The 15,934-nt window shown below is 32.6% G+C and overlaps 1 protein-coding gene across 2 annotated transcripts; it reads left to right on the top strand.

Annotated features, from left to right (window-relative positions):
- The first annotated feature begins 3,316 nt into the window (after positions 1–3,316).
- On the top strand, positions 3,317–12,430 carry LOC106053063 (dipeptidyl peptidase 1-like). 2 transcript variants are annotated; one of them, XM_013208532.2, is made up of 8 exons: positions 3,317–3,621; positions 5,025–5,116; positions 5,513–5,718; positions 6,007–6,144; positions 7,760–7,878; positions 8,554–8,685; positions 9,307–9,478; positions 10,641–11,861. In XM_013208532.2, the coding sequence occupies exons 1-8, from the start codon at positions 3,465–3,467 to the stop codon at positions 10,987–10,989; spliced, it is 1,365 nt and encodes a 454-aa protein (XP_013063986.2). In that variant the 5' UTR covers positions 3,317–3,464; the 3' UTR covers positions 10,990–11,861. The 2 variants fall into 2 exon arrangements, with proteins under 2 accessions (XP_013063986.2, XP_013064002.2); XM_013208548.2 differs by lacking the exon at positions 10,641–11,861 and adding an exon at positions 11,868–12,430 and having other exon boundaries at positions 3,321–3,621.
- Positions 12,431–15,934: the final 3,504 nt, after the last annotated feature.

The raw sequence follows: 15,934 nt of genomic DNA, 5'->3' as shown, positions 1-15,934 counted from the left end.
ATTTGTTGTTAAATAAATTAAATATTACGTCACTGTCATGTAATCTTGCTTTTCGCGTTGTTAAATAAGCTAGTGATCCTGTTGTATGTATCACACAGAGTATTAACTCTTTCCGTGGTGCGAGGTCACTTTCAATTTCAATAACTTCCATAGCGCTGACTATTGCCGTATTACTCTTAGGAAGTAACTTATAAAGTGTAGTTTATTTCATCATCCTTATCATTTAAGAAGAAACATTACAAAAGCACTGAAAACAAAGGAGACCACGAACGGGTCGAATACAAGTATCGCTATTCAGATGATTCATACAAAGATACAGCAGTCGAAGAAGGGAAAATGTCTCTTGATGAGAGAAGTAGTTGTGAAAAGACTCCAAGGTTAACACAGTCAGAGAAAACATCTGAAGTAATTGCTACAAATAATGAGTCAAGTGATGGTCACCCAAAATCACTTTCTCCAGAAGTGGAAGAAGCTGTAATTAAGTACAAATACTTCGGATATATCCAGCCTGGAATTTTATCTGAGGAACTGCTAGCATAAATTCTGTTAAAGGGTAGCTTATTTTTTCCAAAAGTTGAGTTCTGATGTAGGACTGTCAATAGAACTGCAATTCAAACGTGTTGCGACAGAAGTGCTGGACAGACTTCATATGGAGATGAAGGACAGATTCCAACGCCGGAAAACCATGTGGACACCTTTGGGTTTCTTCTTGGACCAAGACACCTCTTTAAGTCTATGGATGATTATTGATGATTACGCTGATGAAAAACTGTGTTACTTTTTCCTGTTTGTTGAAATACAGGTAAATCTCTTGTTTAATGATGTCATTGATCATTGATGCACGAGCACTTTTTATCAACAAACCAGTGCCACAATCACCAATTGACATATTAAGGAAGCTGGTAATGGTGTGTGCTCAAACCTAGTAACATCCATTCGAATACTGCTAACTCAGGTCACTTCCATTGCTTCATGTGAGAGCTCATTCTCAAAGCTCAAGTTCGTCAAAAACTATCTCAGGAGCACAATGACGAAAGAAAGACTTAGCATGGCTTTAATGTCAGTGGAGTCACAAATACTAGACACTATTGATGTAGATCAGGGGTGGGCAAATTACGAACAGCGGGCCACATGCAGCCCGCCAGAGTCTTTTATGCGGCCCGCGAACACCTACAGAGTTCAGGTGTGCCCACAGATTAAACATATAATAACGGGAAAAAAATATATCTTCTTATCTCTTATGATGAGGAGCGTAAATAAAAAGTGTCTCTGCATTCATTCTAAAAAGTTTAAAACAAATGAAGATGATGCTTGTTTGTAATATTTCAAACCATTTAGTCAAAGACATTAACTCAAGCCTGTATTTATTCAATGCTATGAAGAACTGGGTTGAAAGTGTTGGTTTGGCTTGGAACAAGATGGCAAGTGTAACAACTAATGGAGCCCGTGCTTTGAACGAGTAAAGCGTTTTTAAAAAAAATAAATTAAAGAACAATATCCCAACTATAAACTCTACATGGGAAAGTTTGCACAAAAACTGCATTGAATGGCAAACATGTTATTGACCCAATTATCAGCGATCAAACTTATCAGAGCTAGGGGACTTAACCACACGCAGTTCCGAGAAATAGGCTACTTGAAGGTGTGAAAACAAAACATTCCGATGTTCGGTACCACAGTAGTATCCGCTGGGTCAGCATGGGCAAGGTATTGAGAAGATTATGGGATCTCAAGGAAGAAATTGTTATGTTCTTTGAGGGACATCGACTGTGAGTTTGTTACTAATATTTCTAATGAGGAGTGAAAGACAGACTTCATGTTTTTCATCATATGTATTGTAATGTGTTGCTTGTATGTAGGCTACATCTTTCCAAACAAAACTTTTCCATTTCTCCAGGCAAGCAAATGAAAACAGGTTTAATCATTTTCCTTTGCTGAAAAGTTTCTAGTAAAATGTTTGAAAAGTACAAGACTTGTTGAATTTGCAATGCAAATTTTAAGACATCAAGATCTTGAAACCAGTTTTCAATATCCTCACTTCACCATTTAGTGCAGAAGCTAATTCAGCTCCAGACGAAATAGGGCCTACCTCCAAGCAAATTAAGACCTTCCACGGGAGTTGTATGGGTGCCAGAAGCTGTATTTCCACACTTTAAAAAAAACTTGATGCTAATTTTTTTTTCATTATTTGGCTTCACATAAATCGTGAACAAGCCTTTTTTTGTTTGAAAAAAAAAAACAAACAAGTGTAAGACTAACTCGATGCTGACAGACTGTAATTTGACAGCAGTCACAAGGATAACAACTAGTTAGCTAGTTCCACCACAGTCCAGAACATCATGCATGAGTGTAAAATTAAATATTTTACATTATGTAAAACAGCACAACCGAATTGTTGTGATGAATTATTGTGATGTAAAAAGGCAATATCAAAATTTATAAAAATATTCGTAAAATTAGTTTCAGAAAGAGCTAGATCTTGTTGTAATTCTTCAATTGGTAGTGTAAAAAAAAAAGATGCAAATGTTTAATACAGTATAATATACATGTATATTTTCTAAGTTGTAAATACATATTATAGGCCTATATGTATGCGCCCCCCCCCCATTCCTAAAAATCTTTTAATGCGGCCCTCTATAGAAAAAGGTTGCCCACCCCTGATGTAGATGATGTTATAGGTGCCTTTGCTGTACAGAAAGCACGACGTGAAGTCATATGAATTGAGATTAGTCCCTTTTGCATTATTTCGCCAATAAACAACGTTATTATTCATTAAAAGGAGTCTTAATGATTATTTCTTGTTAAGTTTACTGATATACTGTACCTATTGGAATCTATGATTATTCCGATTATATATTTATTTAGTACATTATCTCATGTCATGACGTCGATTGCAAGGGGCCCCCAAAGAGGTCAATCCCCCGGGGCCCCAAATCCCTAGCTACGCCCCTGATTTTATATGTAAAGGCGTTATTTTTGTTGTTTGACCATGAAACTATACTAATAGGGCCTAGTTTTATGGTTAAAATAATGTGGGAATATTTTCTTTCTCAAATGGAAGTTATAGCTACCCTTATTAGTTACCCTTAGTTATACCCTTTTCGTTAGAGCGGAAACAGTTCGAATACCAACTATATCATAGACTACATATAATATAGTCTATGATCTATATTAATCTATAATATCTATATATGCATCATTCTAAATCTAGATATGTATGTTTTTTTTATTTTGATATATTAATATGTAGAAGAAAGTAACCGAATTCTTTTTTTCAAGCTGTGTCATTCTGTCACGTGACTTTTGGTCACATGGCATAGCGTCTATATCACATGACAAACAACTGCTGTTATTCAGATATTGCTGATCATATAGGTACTGAGCCTACGCTGTTAGTGTTAGATCTATAAAAGAGAGAAGGGACTCACAAACGATTGATTGTGGATCATTCATTGCACACAACAATGCTGAGTTTAAAAATATCTGTTCTAAGCTTAATGCTGGTGTACATCAGCGCAGATACACCAGCCAATTGTACATATGAAGATGTTGCTGGTCAATGGATATTTGACTTAGGATCAGGAAATAATGATAGAACAATTGACTGCTCAAGTTTTGGAGGTACATTTATGAATTTTATGATTTACTGATTTAGAATAATTTAGTTTTAACATGATCTAATTATTAGACATTTACTAGAAAAATTAAATTATTATTATCTAGAATGATTAGATTCTATTCTTGATGTAGTCAATTTACAATATGAATATTATGTCTTATGATCAAGTGGGAAACAGTACTCGGCTCAGACATGTTCGCTGGATGGATGACAATAGGTTGAATAGGTGATTAGCATCCCATAAGTCATTCTCTACTGGTAACTAGCATCTAGCTCTAAAAATATTGGTTGCCCCCACCACCTTTATGTGGATGCAATAAAACTGGACCTCAAAACAGTGACCATTTTATTGATATACTGGCCATTGGGAAGACATAGCCATAGTAGACCATACGAGATGGAAATATATAGGGCATATATAACATGGGCATCAGCTCTGGAAGAAAAGCGTGCCATACGAAAAATGGCTGGCTCCTCTACCACCAAAGCGAAAGCTACCTTAACCTGCAATATATATGCCGGACATGAATGTCTCCAAAATAGGGCTCCACTGTCACTTGAAAAAATGTTCGAGATGAACCATAGTATAGTCTTTCTACAACTGAAGGAGGCCTGAAAACAGTCATAATATGATCAGTCCATGTGATACTACAGTGACTAGATCTGTATCATTATACCACAATGCATGACACTCAAATCATTACTATTTAAATGTGTCAAACTGGATGGCTGCCTGATCATGTGTGGTATATATGCATTCTGGACTGTTGCCTTGATGGTCCCGAGTTTGAACCCTGGTTGCTACTGTCCTGTGGGAAGTTAGGGTAGGAAGTAGATCTCTAATAAGTTTTAATAATCTTCAATCAATTCTGAAGAAACATTTAAACTTTAGGAGAAAATAGATCTAGATTACAATCTAGATCAACAGTCAAAAGTCTTTACTTTAGATCTACATGTACTTTTTTAAAAATCTAGCTTTGATTTTAGACCTAGAAAATATATAGATTTAAGATAACCATCCATGCATATATATAGTAAAGTTCCCCTTTCAGATCTTGTGGTCTATATATTATAGGCTTGTAAATATATATTTAAAAAAAAATTTATTATACATATCCCTAGATATATTAGTTTAGATTAGTTGCTGTTTCTGAATTTCCTTCGAAATGACATAGCATAGCACATAGTATTAGAGGTAATGATTATTATTCATTAACTTTCTTGCCCTAATTGACTTCCTATAAGAGGTCAGGTGATGGCAGCACACAGAGCTCTAACTCATAAAAATGTTACAACACAATGTATATTATGTTATTATTAGCAACAAGCCACATGTCTTATATAATCTATATATCTTATATATATATCTATATATTTATCATTTATTTCTTATTTCATGAAACAGTGCAGAACAGAATCAAAATTAATCTGATTTATCCGGATGTTGCTGTTGATGAGTTCAACAATAAAGGTTTCTGGACAATGATCTACAATCAGGTAATTACATTTTAATAACAGTTAAAAAGACAAGAAAAAATATTCTACAGAATTTTTTTTAACGTTAAAATAAAACTTAAACCATATTTTGTTTTTATGATCTAGAACAAAGTGTGTATAAATTTATTGGAAACATTTTTATCCTCTTTGAAATATTCTATTATAATGCATATTTCCAAAAAGAAAAAGAAAAAAATCCTTTTTTCAAAAAGACAATTCCACCTTTATACATCTTATAGAGCTAAGGAACAATGAGCTGAATGCCTTCAGAAAATTTTATACAATTTTTGCATTCTTGATATTCTTTAGCCTTCTTTGAGTAAATGGTCCTACTTATACCTACTATTTAGTAATTTCACTTTAGTAGGATTAAATATGACTTTCTTTTTTATTTAGGGTTTTGAAGTTGTTGTGGCAGGTCGAAAATATTTTGGGTTCTCCTACTTTGAAGGTAATGTCAGTTTTTGTGACACTATCAAAGGAGGTTGGTCACATGATGTTCTTGGTCGAGACTGGGCATGCTACAATGGTAAAAAGACTCAGAATGTTAGGAAAGTCTTGAAAACATCTGATTTAGACAACAGCCTCAGATATGGCCATGGGTAGGTTTGTTGTTTAGGGATATTATATCTATAGAGAAAACATTTAATATAGAATCTTAAATAAATGGCAAAATTTGGAAACTTATTTATTTGGTGTATAATTTATATGTTTTTCTAAAACCCACAACAACAAAAAAATTGTTTGAATCTATTGTTTTTTTTCCCCAAATTTTTGTTTTAGTCCAATATTTACATAAGTTTGGAATATTTTGCATGCCATTTGAAAGTAAATAAATATTATTAAATCTTTTAACTATTTTTTTTCTTTGAATGTTATAACTTGTCTAGATTGAATTCCAATGCTAAGGTGTGGGCTATCAACCATGCTCAGTCTTCCTGGAAAGCAACAACTTATAAACAATTTGAAGGATTCACCGTTGAGGACTATTTAAATCTGGCTGGTGGTAGAGGTTCACGACTCCATACGTAAGTTATTGGATAAACAAACAAAAATATGTCTTTTTTTTTTTTTAAAGATAAATGTGGATTACGGGTAATTGAATAGATACACTATAGCCTAAACAACCTATCATTTTTTTGAAAAGAATATGCACAAGATTTTTATTTCATAGTTTACAATAAGTTGGGCATGGTGGCTGAGTGGTTCAGCTTCCAAACCAAGGTGTTTTGATTTTGAATCCTGATTAAGACTGGAATTTTTAACTTCAAGATTTTTAGGACACCCCTCAGTTCACCAAATCTAAAAAGTAAAAGCTGTTGGTCATTGTGCTGGCCACATGAATTCCTAGTTAACCATCGCCATTCAAACAGATGAGCTTTATGTTACTGCCCTCATAGATTGCAAGCTCTGAATGGCACACCAACCTACCATATTTATAATGAATGTGTTAGGTATGGGCTTGATAATGGTAATGCCACAAACTTTAACATATACTACAAAAAACTTAGAAAACTATACCTAAATTGCATTTACATTATTTTATTTTGTCTGAAATACTGTAATCTTATTGAAACAATAATACTGTGTTTAGATATCAACTAGGTTTATTTACATATCTTAATTAGGCTCTTAAATTAAGTGCTGTACTCTTGACATCATGGTTTTGTTTGTTGTTTGAAGTCTTAGCTTATTTGAATATCTTAAACTTTGGTATCACTTTATCGAGACAAATTTAAAGATAAGTTTTTTAATTATGTTGATTTAAGATATCTTTGTTCAAATTACATTAGAGGGCACATTGAACATTTAAGCTGCCTTTTTAGAACTCCTTACTCAGCTTTTTCAAAAGAATTTCAATGAATATAAAGAATCAGTGTCTTTAGTTGGGAGAAAAAAATGTAACGTACTTGTTTTGTTTATTATTTCTTCTCAACCCCCATTACCCCACTGTCATCTGTCAAAGATTGACATTTCAATCAAGTTGAATTTATGAACTTGTTTTTTGAAGTTTAACTCTCTTGTACTGAATTCTTTGTGTCTGTTTTTTTAAGTAAAAGAAAGTTTCTAATTTAATTTTAATCTAATTCTTCATCTGTATTCTGATTAAAGTTCAAGTTGACAACTGTTATTCTCTGACATGCTATATAACTAGAAGATATTGTTATTCTATAAATGCTTTAACATATTTGGCCAATTACAAAAATGTTTCAGTGTATGAATAAGGCTAGATTGTTATATGGATAAGCGTAGGATGTAATTGTTGTCTTCTTTAAGGAACATGTGTAATGTATAAGATAGAATAGATGATAGTTAACATTTGTATGAGGTTTCTATTACAAAGTATTGTTTGTAGCTCACTGAGACCCCACCCAAATCTTTACATGCATTTTAGAATGACTATGAAAGGGAATATCATTTACTAATCTTCCTTCTAATTTCTTTTTTACTCCTAAAGCAAATATATCTTCATACATGATATTTAAAATCCTTGAAGAAAGTTCTTTTAATAGCTCATGTAGCAGGAAGTACTTTTTCTAATGATTACTTTAAGGAAAGTCATGCACATTTTTTGTTGTAATATGTATGAAGCCCTTGATACCCAGTGTACACCAAACAAATGTCTATGATTTTTATAAACAGGCGTCCAAAGCCAGCGCCAATTACAGCCGAGCAAAAGAGACTAATGGCTACTCTACCAGAGAGTTTTGATTGGAGAAATATTGATGGCACCAACTTCGTTTCACCAGTTAGAAATCAAGGTAGATTATACTTAATCAATATTTATATTTTATGATTCAATAAGTTTAGACTCTAAATTTATTGAGAATTAGATCTAGATGCTCAACCTGCGTCTTCAGCTGTGTATCAAGGATTGGCCTCTTTAGTCACGCAAGAAGTTGCAAAAAGGGAAAAGGTCTCTCGAGATGTTTAATGCAGCAGGATAGGTTTAAGAAAATAGCAACATATAAAACACAAGACTTATGAATGCTGAAAATCTGTTGCAAACATTCACAAGTATTAACACTAATAGGCCTAGAATTATTATTTTTACAACCATTTATGTTTATTACATGTGTAACATTTTGTCAAGGAAAGTTTTGGGAGTGCCAGGATAAGATGATATATTTGATGAAAAATAGCAATGTAGTAAAGTATGAATAAATTGTTGTAAGTTTAGGGAAACAAATCTCTTATTAGTGAAATGAAAGATATAAATAACTGACAAAATAAGGGGGGGGGGGGAAATTTCTAACATACAGGGGAGATAACCAATGATATTCTGAATTAAAAAAAAATTATGACCCTTTTTAAGTTATAAAAAAATCATTTCACATAGTTTCCGAATAGCACAAAGCATCTAGAAATGAGAAAAATTTTTTTTTTGAGGATGATTTTTTCATTAGAGTAACTGTGCATCTTTGGTTTTCTTTTAGCATCTTGTGGTAGTTGTTATGCTTTTGGATCTCTCGGTATGGATGAGGCAAGAGTCAGAATTCAAACCAACAACACACAGCAGCCAGTATTTTCAACTCAAGATATTGTAGAGTGCAGTCCCTACTCTCAAGGTACAGTCTTTTTTTTTGTTTTTAAATAAGAATATATATAGATATATATATATTTTTTTTTTTATATAAATTTATTTATCATCTCTTATTTCATAAAATATTAAAGATGATTATCTTCAATGTGAGTCCCTAGGTCAATCTAGTCATGCATGTTTATCAATGACTTAAATTCTGCCAAGTCTTTGGTTTTCCTGGCTGACTCAGGCAACCCATTTCATGCTCTAATAGCACTAGGGAAAAAGAAGCATTTGTACAAATTTGGAACAATTTGGAATGTGCCTTTATCTTTGTCTTTACTGAAAGAACAGTGGCTTATTCTCAGTTGTATGGTTTGCTCATACATTTATTGTATTCTATTTAGATGTAAACACACTATTTAAAATGTCTATATCTAATATTGACCCTTGTCTAATACAAACCACACATGCAATGTTATAGTGTTTTGTTATTCCAAAGTAAATGTATTTTTTTTTTTTTTTGCAGTATTCTCTATGCTCATTCTTCTCATATAGACATAAGATGCATTTACTTGTCCTGATTTAGCTTTTTCTCAAACCAAAGGTTGTATGCTAAATAAAATGTTACACAAAAAAATGATTTTCACAAATATTTTCTACTTAGGATGCAATGGTGGCTTCCCTTATCTCATCAGTGGTAAATATGCCGAAGACTATGGTCTTGTTTTGGAAGAATGCAACCCTTATAAAGGTGTTGATGGGAAATGCCAGACCAATCAAAAGTGTCCCCGACACTACTTTACCAGCTACAAATATGTAGGAGGCTATTATGGAGCGTAAGTATAACTTACATATTGTTAAATAGCTTGATAGATATGCATTTAAAAATATTAGCACATTTTCTGTTTGTTTGTTGTTTTTTTTTGCATGGGGCTTTGGCAGGCTATTTTTTTTTTTATATAATGTAAATAAACTATCAAACATGATGCTATAAACTGAATCATGCAAGGGCGGCCCTATATTGTATTATAAAATGCTATGAGTTAGGACTTGTTAATAAATCAACATATTTATCAGTTTAAATGTCATTATAATGTTTTTCTGGGAAGCATGGTGTTGTGTTAAAGCCTTAGCTCATTTGCCCGGGCCCCTGACATTCAACAGGCACCTTCATGCTTGCAATAAACAGTCAACGAGATATTAATATAAATGTTTAATGAGATGAATAGACTCTATGATGACAATGTGATGAAGTAATATCCTTGTAGTTACACGTTTTACAACTTAATAGTTATATTACTTAAATAATCATTCTCCACCTTGCTGTCCCACTACGTAGCACATTAATATTCACAATCACAGCACAACACACTGCTGACTAAACTCTAGTATGATAAGTATATAGTGTAGACTTCGAATCCCATACTAACTCCCTGTAGAGACAAGAGTAAAGACAAACTAAAAAGGTCTAGTATACTATGGCATCGAAACAACTGTGAAATGCAGTCATGCCTTAGATACTCACCCTAAACAGGGGAACACAGAAGAATCTCAATAAACGTTACACCAGCATAACAAAACCACTCCATAAACTTACAAGCAAAGCAACAAAGAGAGTGCGTTAAAAAATTGTGCACTTAATAAACATTGGTGCTATAATACTATAACCTACGCACTGACATCAAGTATCCCATAACTTTCAGTAATCTTGGTTTCGTTAAACCTAGAGTATGGGAATTTTGATATGGAAACATATGATATGACTGTATTATCCATTAGGAATTGGAATGTTAAAGGTCCCCTTTTAAAAAACAAGATCTTGTTACATTCATAAAGTATTAATTGCTACAATTCTATCTATATTTGGGGAATAAATGAAAACATCCCAAAGGGAAATTGTTTTTTAGTTTATTTCCCGTAAATTTATCTTGTCCCTCCTTGTTTCTATCAACTGTACAAAACCAAAATGGCCAAGTTTTGTTGTGTCCCATACTTCAGCTGCAACGAGTACCTTATGATGGAGGCCATCTACAACCGTGGACCCATCGCTGTCAGTTTTGAAGTCTACAGTGACTTTATGAATTACCAGTCCGGGATATACCACCACATCACTGAGGAAAACCTCTTAGGTGGACGGTTCAATCCTTTTGAGATCACCAATCATGTTGTTGTTGTTGTGGGCTGGGGCGTGGACTCAGCCAATGGGGAAAAATATTGGATTGTGAAAAACAGTTGGGGTGAATCTTGGGGCTTGAAGGGATTTTTCTGGATTAGACGAGGAACAGATGAGTGCAGTATTGAAAGTATTGCTGCAGAATCCACACCAATATACACTTATAATAACTAAACTTAATTATTGTAGAGGCCCACATTTTTTAAAATAGTTGTTTATCACTTTATGACAAAGTTTATGTAAGAGATCAATTTTTTTTTAGTGGTCTTCATTGTTTTTACATCTATTTAATAATAATTCTATGATAAGTTTTTCTTATTGCATTAAATTGTTTTTCTGTTCATTTGTATAACTTAATAGGGACTTTTTTTTGTGTGAACGGTATTATTTTACATTTTTTTTAAAGGTATTGGAATAAATAATTAAACAATACTTAAGGACAAGCATTTATAGCTGTAAATATGATGTTAATTAGTTTGTTGAACGAATGAAAGTACTGTGATTGCTACAGTATGCTGATTCGAATATTAATATATATGTAAATTGTTCTACGTAGTTAAAGAATATTTGTGTGGTGTTCTTATATTACTATGGCTGCTATATCTTTTTTTTGTTGTTGTAACTCTTTCTCTACTGTCATGTTTTTTGCTTCATAAACTTTGATTTGTGTTATATAAAAAGGGCATGCATTTATCTCTACCAATTATAACATTGTCTGATTAAAAGAAAAACGTTTTTGAAGTTTGACCCTAACAGGCTAGTGAAATACAAATGGGAAAAATGAAAAATTACTTCGAGCATGGTAAATAATTATGGAGAGATAGTTAACATTATATGCAGGCTACTAAAGTGAAAGGGAGGCATGGTGGCTGAGTGGTAAATCACTTGGCTTCCAAACCGAGGATTCAGGGTTCAAATGCTGTTGAAGATAGGATTTTTAATTTTGGGATCTTTAGGGCGCCTCTGAGTCCATCCAGTTTTTCTTCATCTTAATGTCAAATTATTATTATTTCTATTTTTATATTTTCTTATGAACTTTTAAAATCTTTTAGTTGTAACGAAGCTGCCATGATGGAGGCTGTTTATAACAGAGGACCTATTGGTGTTGCCTTTGAAGTTTACGATGATTTCTTCAACTACCGCTCAGGAGTTTACCACCACAATTATGCCTCCCAGCTCAACAAATTCAACCCATTCCAGCTGACCAATCACGCTGTCCTGCTTGTCGGCTGGGGGGTCGACAATGCCTCTGGGGAAAAATACTGGATTGTGAAAAACAGCTGGGGTGAAGAGTGGGGCCAGCAGGGCTATTTCTGGATCAGACGAGGCACTGACGAGTGTGCTATAGAAAGTATAGCTGTTGAATCAACACCTATCTATTCCACAAACTAGAACTTTCCTTGTTGCCAAAGCTTTGATATAAACTTTACACAACGATTGTGCTGTGTATTATGAATAGATGTTCATAGTGTTTTGTATGAATGATGCTATTAAAAGTTGCTGCTTTTTCATTATATAAATAGATAGTATACAATTTTTGCCTTTATTATTGAAAAACGTTATATTGTATGATCTATGATGTTTTTATTCCATGGAATACAAAATTCATCTGTTTCACATGCCTTTTTTTTTTGTTTTCTAATATTGTTAAATGTGTTAGTATTGTAAGAGACATCATTTCAGTACTACCTTCTGCCATTTCTTTTGATCCTTGGTTGCCTTCCTTAGGCCTTAGAGATGAGTTGGTTCAACCTTATCTTGTTTAATTCTAAGATAGCCGGGCTGGGTATTTGCCTATTTCTATTGGCAGGTAGCTATGTCTAATCAATTAATTAGAAAACTAAAAAAAAAACTCAGTTGGTTTTGAATTAAATATAGTAAAATAAAATTTGTTATAATAAAAAAATGTAACTGCTAATATAGTGTCCATCGCGACACATCTGTAGGCCCCTTTATATTTAAATATTTTATCCTGGAGCTTCCTGCTATTTCAAGTGGACCATGCCGGCCCACCTGGCATTTTCCAAAATATTCACACAGCCAGTCCACCTCTGCCTGTTATTGTTTTTGTTAGTTGACAATGGCACAAAACTGATCGAAGATGCCAACTAGATCTACCCGTCTGACGTTAAAAAGCTTCACTGATACATGGATTAGAACCATGATACTGATGTTATTTATGTGTAAAGTCTCTATCTAGTTAGGAATGGAGGAATGGATTGTTCGTTTGGAACAAGAGTTTATTAGAGAAACTTTGGACGTTAATTATTTTAGTTCCCCACTTTTAGACTCCCTACACCTTTTTTTTGTTTTACTTTTCTTGGTCATCAAACATTCACAGATAACATTCGATATTTATCTTCTAAAATGTCGCTATATAGGTCTAGAGAAGTTTATGCTATTCGGACACCTATAGGCCAAAATTTCAAAGTTTGACTTTGACAGCGCATTATTTGATAATGGTTTGGCATAGAAAAGAAATGAAGTATCAAAATCTTCTTTACTTTAAGGACAACAAGGATAACTAGCCTACTTATATTTGTACCCCTACCTTATATTTGTTATTATATTTTAGGTCAAAGAGGGCATGTGTTTTCATTTAATTCAAATAAATTTGACACACATTGATTCCAGACACCATAATTTATTTCAGAGTCAATATATTTTGGCATCAATAAACTCAGATTTTAATTCTATATTATTATTAACTATATTCTAAAATCCCCAGGCATAACCCCTCACATGAAATCATTAAGATGTTTTCAAATTATGCATAAATACGAACACAAAAAATAAAAATATGAACACACTTATTCTACCAAAATTAGGTCACTGGGATAGTGACTCCTACATAGACTTTTAGACTTATTTTATGTTTGCATGATTAGATATGTGTGGAATGTTTGTGTTGTTTTATTTATTCATTTAATAAATTTCTAATACAGATGATCTTTTGTAGTATAGTACGGGCTAGGATAGCCATTTTAGCCTAAATAGCTGAATCCTCTATAGTCTCTCTATATAAATCTAGATCTATCTAGTAGGTCTAGATCTAGGCATTTAACTTCATTCAATGTACCAAGCTCACTCCAAACATTTGTCCATTTATTATCTATATAAAAAATCAGCAAACAAACAAATATCATATAAGATCATTAACACTGGTGTCCAAAACTGGCTGTTAGAAATAAATTTTGGTAAGAAAATCGTAATTTAATACACGCACCCTATTCATTTTTAGCGGCCCCCGTAAGGGGAAAAAGCCGCTATTAGGTTTGTGCAAAATGTCCGTCTGTCACACTCAGATCTCGAAAACTAGAAGAGCTATGAAAAATATTATTTCATCATTAAATCCGGCTTGAAAAGTTTAGGTGCAACGGCTACTTTTGGTTTTCTAAAAGCAAACCGTTTAATTTATAAAATTAATTATGCAAGCGATTTTTTCATAAAAATACACCAATTCTAAAACAATTACGTAAATGTAAGGGAGGCAATGTTACAATATGCTAACAAAGATGGACAATTTTTGTGTATTTTCAGTATCACTAAGTCAAATATATTATTAAAATGTACAGGAAATGTTTACAACAAATACAAATAATAGTTAAAGACGTTTTTTCTGGTTAACTAGCTGCTAAAATTAAAAGAAAACATTTCTGTTTGTTTATAAAGGCTAATAATGCACTTTGTATGTAAATATCACGCACATTTTTTTAAATGGACTTTTTATGCAGCGATTTTCGTGCAGTAGCGTAACGTCGCAACATGATCAGGAGCTAAACCAATTCCTTAAACTTTTTTTAAAAATCAGATTTTATTTATTTTTTGTTTAGTGCCCCATCCGAATAAAAGAAGCTTATTTTTGTGCGTTTTGTCTGTTGGTCGGTCTGTCCGTCACGATTAGATTTAAAAAACTAGAACTCTAAAAGCTATTGAAAATCTGATTTACCCTTTAATGTTCCTCCCATAACATCTCAATAGTTTTAAGTATCTAAAATTGATTGTTCCGGATTTTTTTGTGCAAAACTAATCAACGCCAACAAATGTTTGTTTGCTCTTCTAACTTATATTACATTCAATTTCCATGCTTAAACGTTGCAAAAACACATTATCAATAATATGTTGTTCCGTTTTTTATGTAAATAGCATACTAATGCTAAATCATAATCTCTATACTGACTTATATTTCATTAAGTGTAAAAATGTTCCGGATATTGTTTTATAAAACATGAATTATGCCTAATGATTGTTTGAAATCGCATAAGGCTTTTAAAAAAAGTAATTTACTAGAATTGATTACTGAAAATTACTTTTTAGACATTTAATTTTCTTGTAAAACATAACATAGAAGTTTTGTAATCGATAAAGAAAGTTCCGGATTTTGTTTCTTACAAATCGTCGCCAGAAATTTCCGAATTTATTTAAAAATGTACTAACGCCAAATAATTGTTTGAACTCCCTCTTCTAATTAATAAACAAATAATCTTCTCATTTACGAAATAATGTTTTTACGGATTTTTATGAAAAATATTTTAACTCACTACTCTCTTACAGTACATTTAACTTTCTTCCTAAAACATTAAAAAATCTAATTATCGTTAATATTATGTTCCGATTTTTAAGGAAAACAGAATCCAAACACCAAAGTAAGGTATGAAAATCTCTCCACGTGGCTGTAGTACATCTAATTTTTATACGAGACCATCCAAAAAATTTAATTAACGGTATTACATTTATCTGAAATTCTCTTTTTCTTTTACTATTTATACAAACATCCGGAACAATCTATTATATAAACTTTTCAATTGTGTTCATACCTAAAAATTATTGCGATGTTTTGAAACGTAAAATAAAGGTTAATCAATTTTTAATAACTTTTAGTTGTTTTTTTTATATCAAGATAACGGACAGACCGACTGACAGACAAAACGCAAAAACAAAGTGGCTTTGATCCTTTTTAAATAATATCTATTAGAACTCAGTGCACCAATGTCTATGAACCCTCGTTAAATATCTCGTGTAAATAAAGACATTTTTTTTTATGGTACCGGTACTAGCCTATTGCGAGGTAATGGAATTTTTTTTCTTTGACGTCATATGAATGGACTCTTTAAATGTA

Source organism: Biomphalaria glabrata, chromosome 4, assembly GCF_947242115.1.
Source record: "Biomphalaria glabrata chromosome 4, xgBioGlab47.1, whole genome shotgun sequence".
Taxonomy (NCBI): Eukaryota; Metazoa; Mollusca; class Gastropoda; family Planorbidae; genus Biomphalaria; species Biomphalaria glabrata.
The sequence above is the reverse complement of the archived record's forward strand: the minus strand, read 5'-3'. Positions and strand labels throughout refer to the sequence as shown.

What these genes read in the sequence shown, in the direction of transcription:
- LOC106053063 (XM_013208532.2), top strand. Translation starts at nt 3,465, where the DNA reads ATGCTGAGTTTAAAAATATCTGTTCTAAGCTTAATGCTGGTGTACATC. An exon ending in TTCACCAGTTAGAAATCAAG is followed by an intron (nt 7,879 to 8,553) that starts GTAGATTATACT and finishes GTTTTCTTTTAG; the next exon opens with CATCTTGTGGTAGTTGTTAT. An exon ending in GTAGGAGGCTATTATGGAGC is followed by an intron (nt 9,479 to 10,640) that starts GTAAGTATAACT and finishes CCCATACTTCAG; the next exon opens with CTGCAACGAGTACCTTATGA.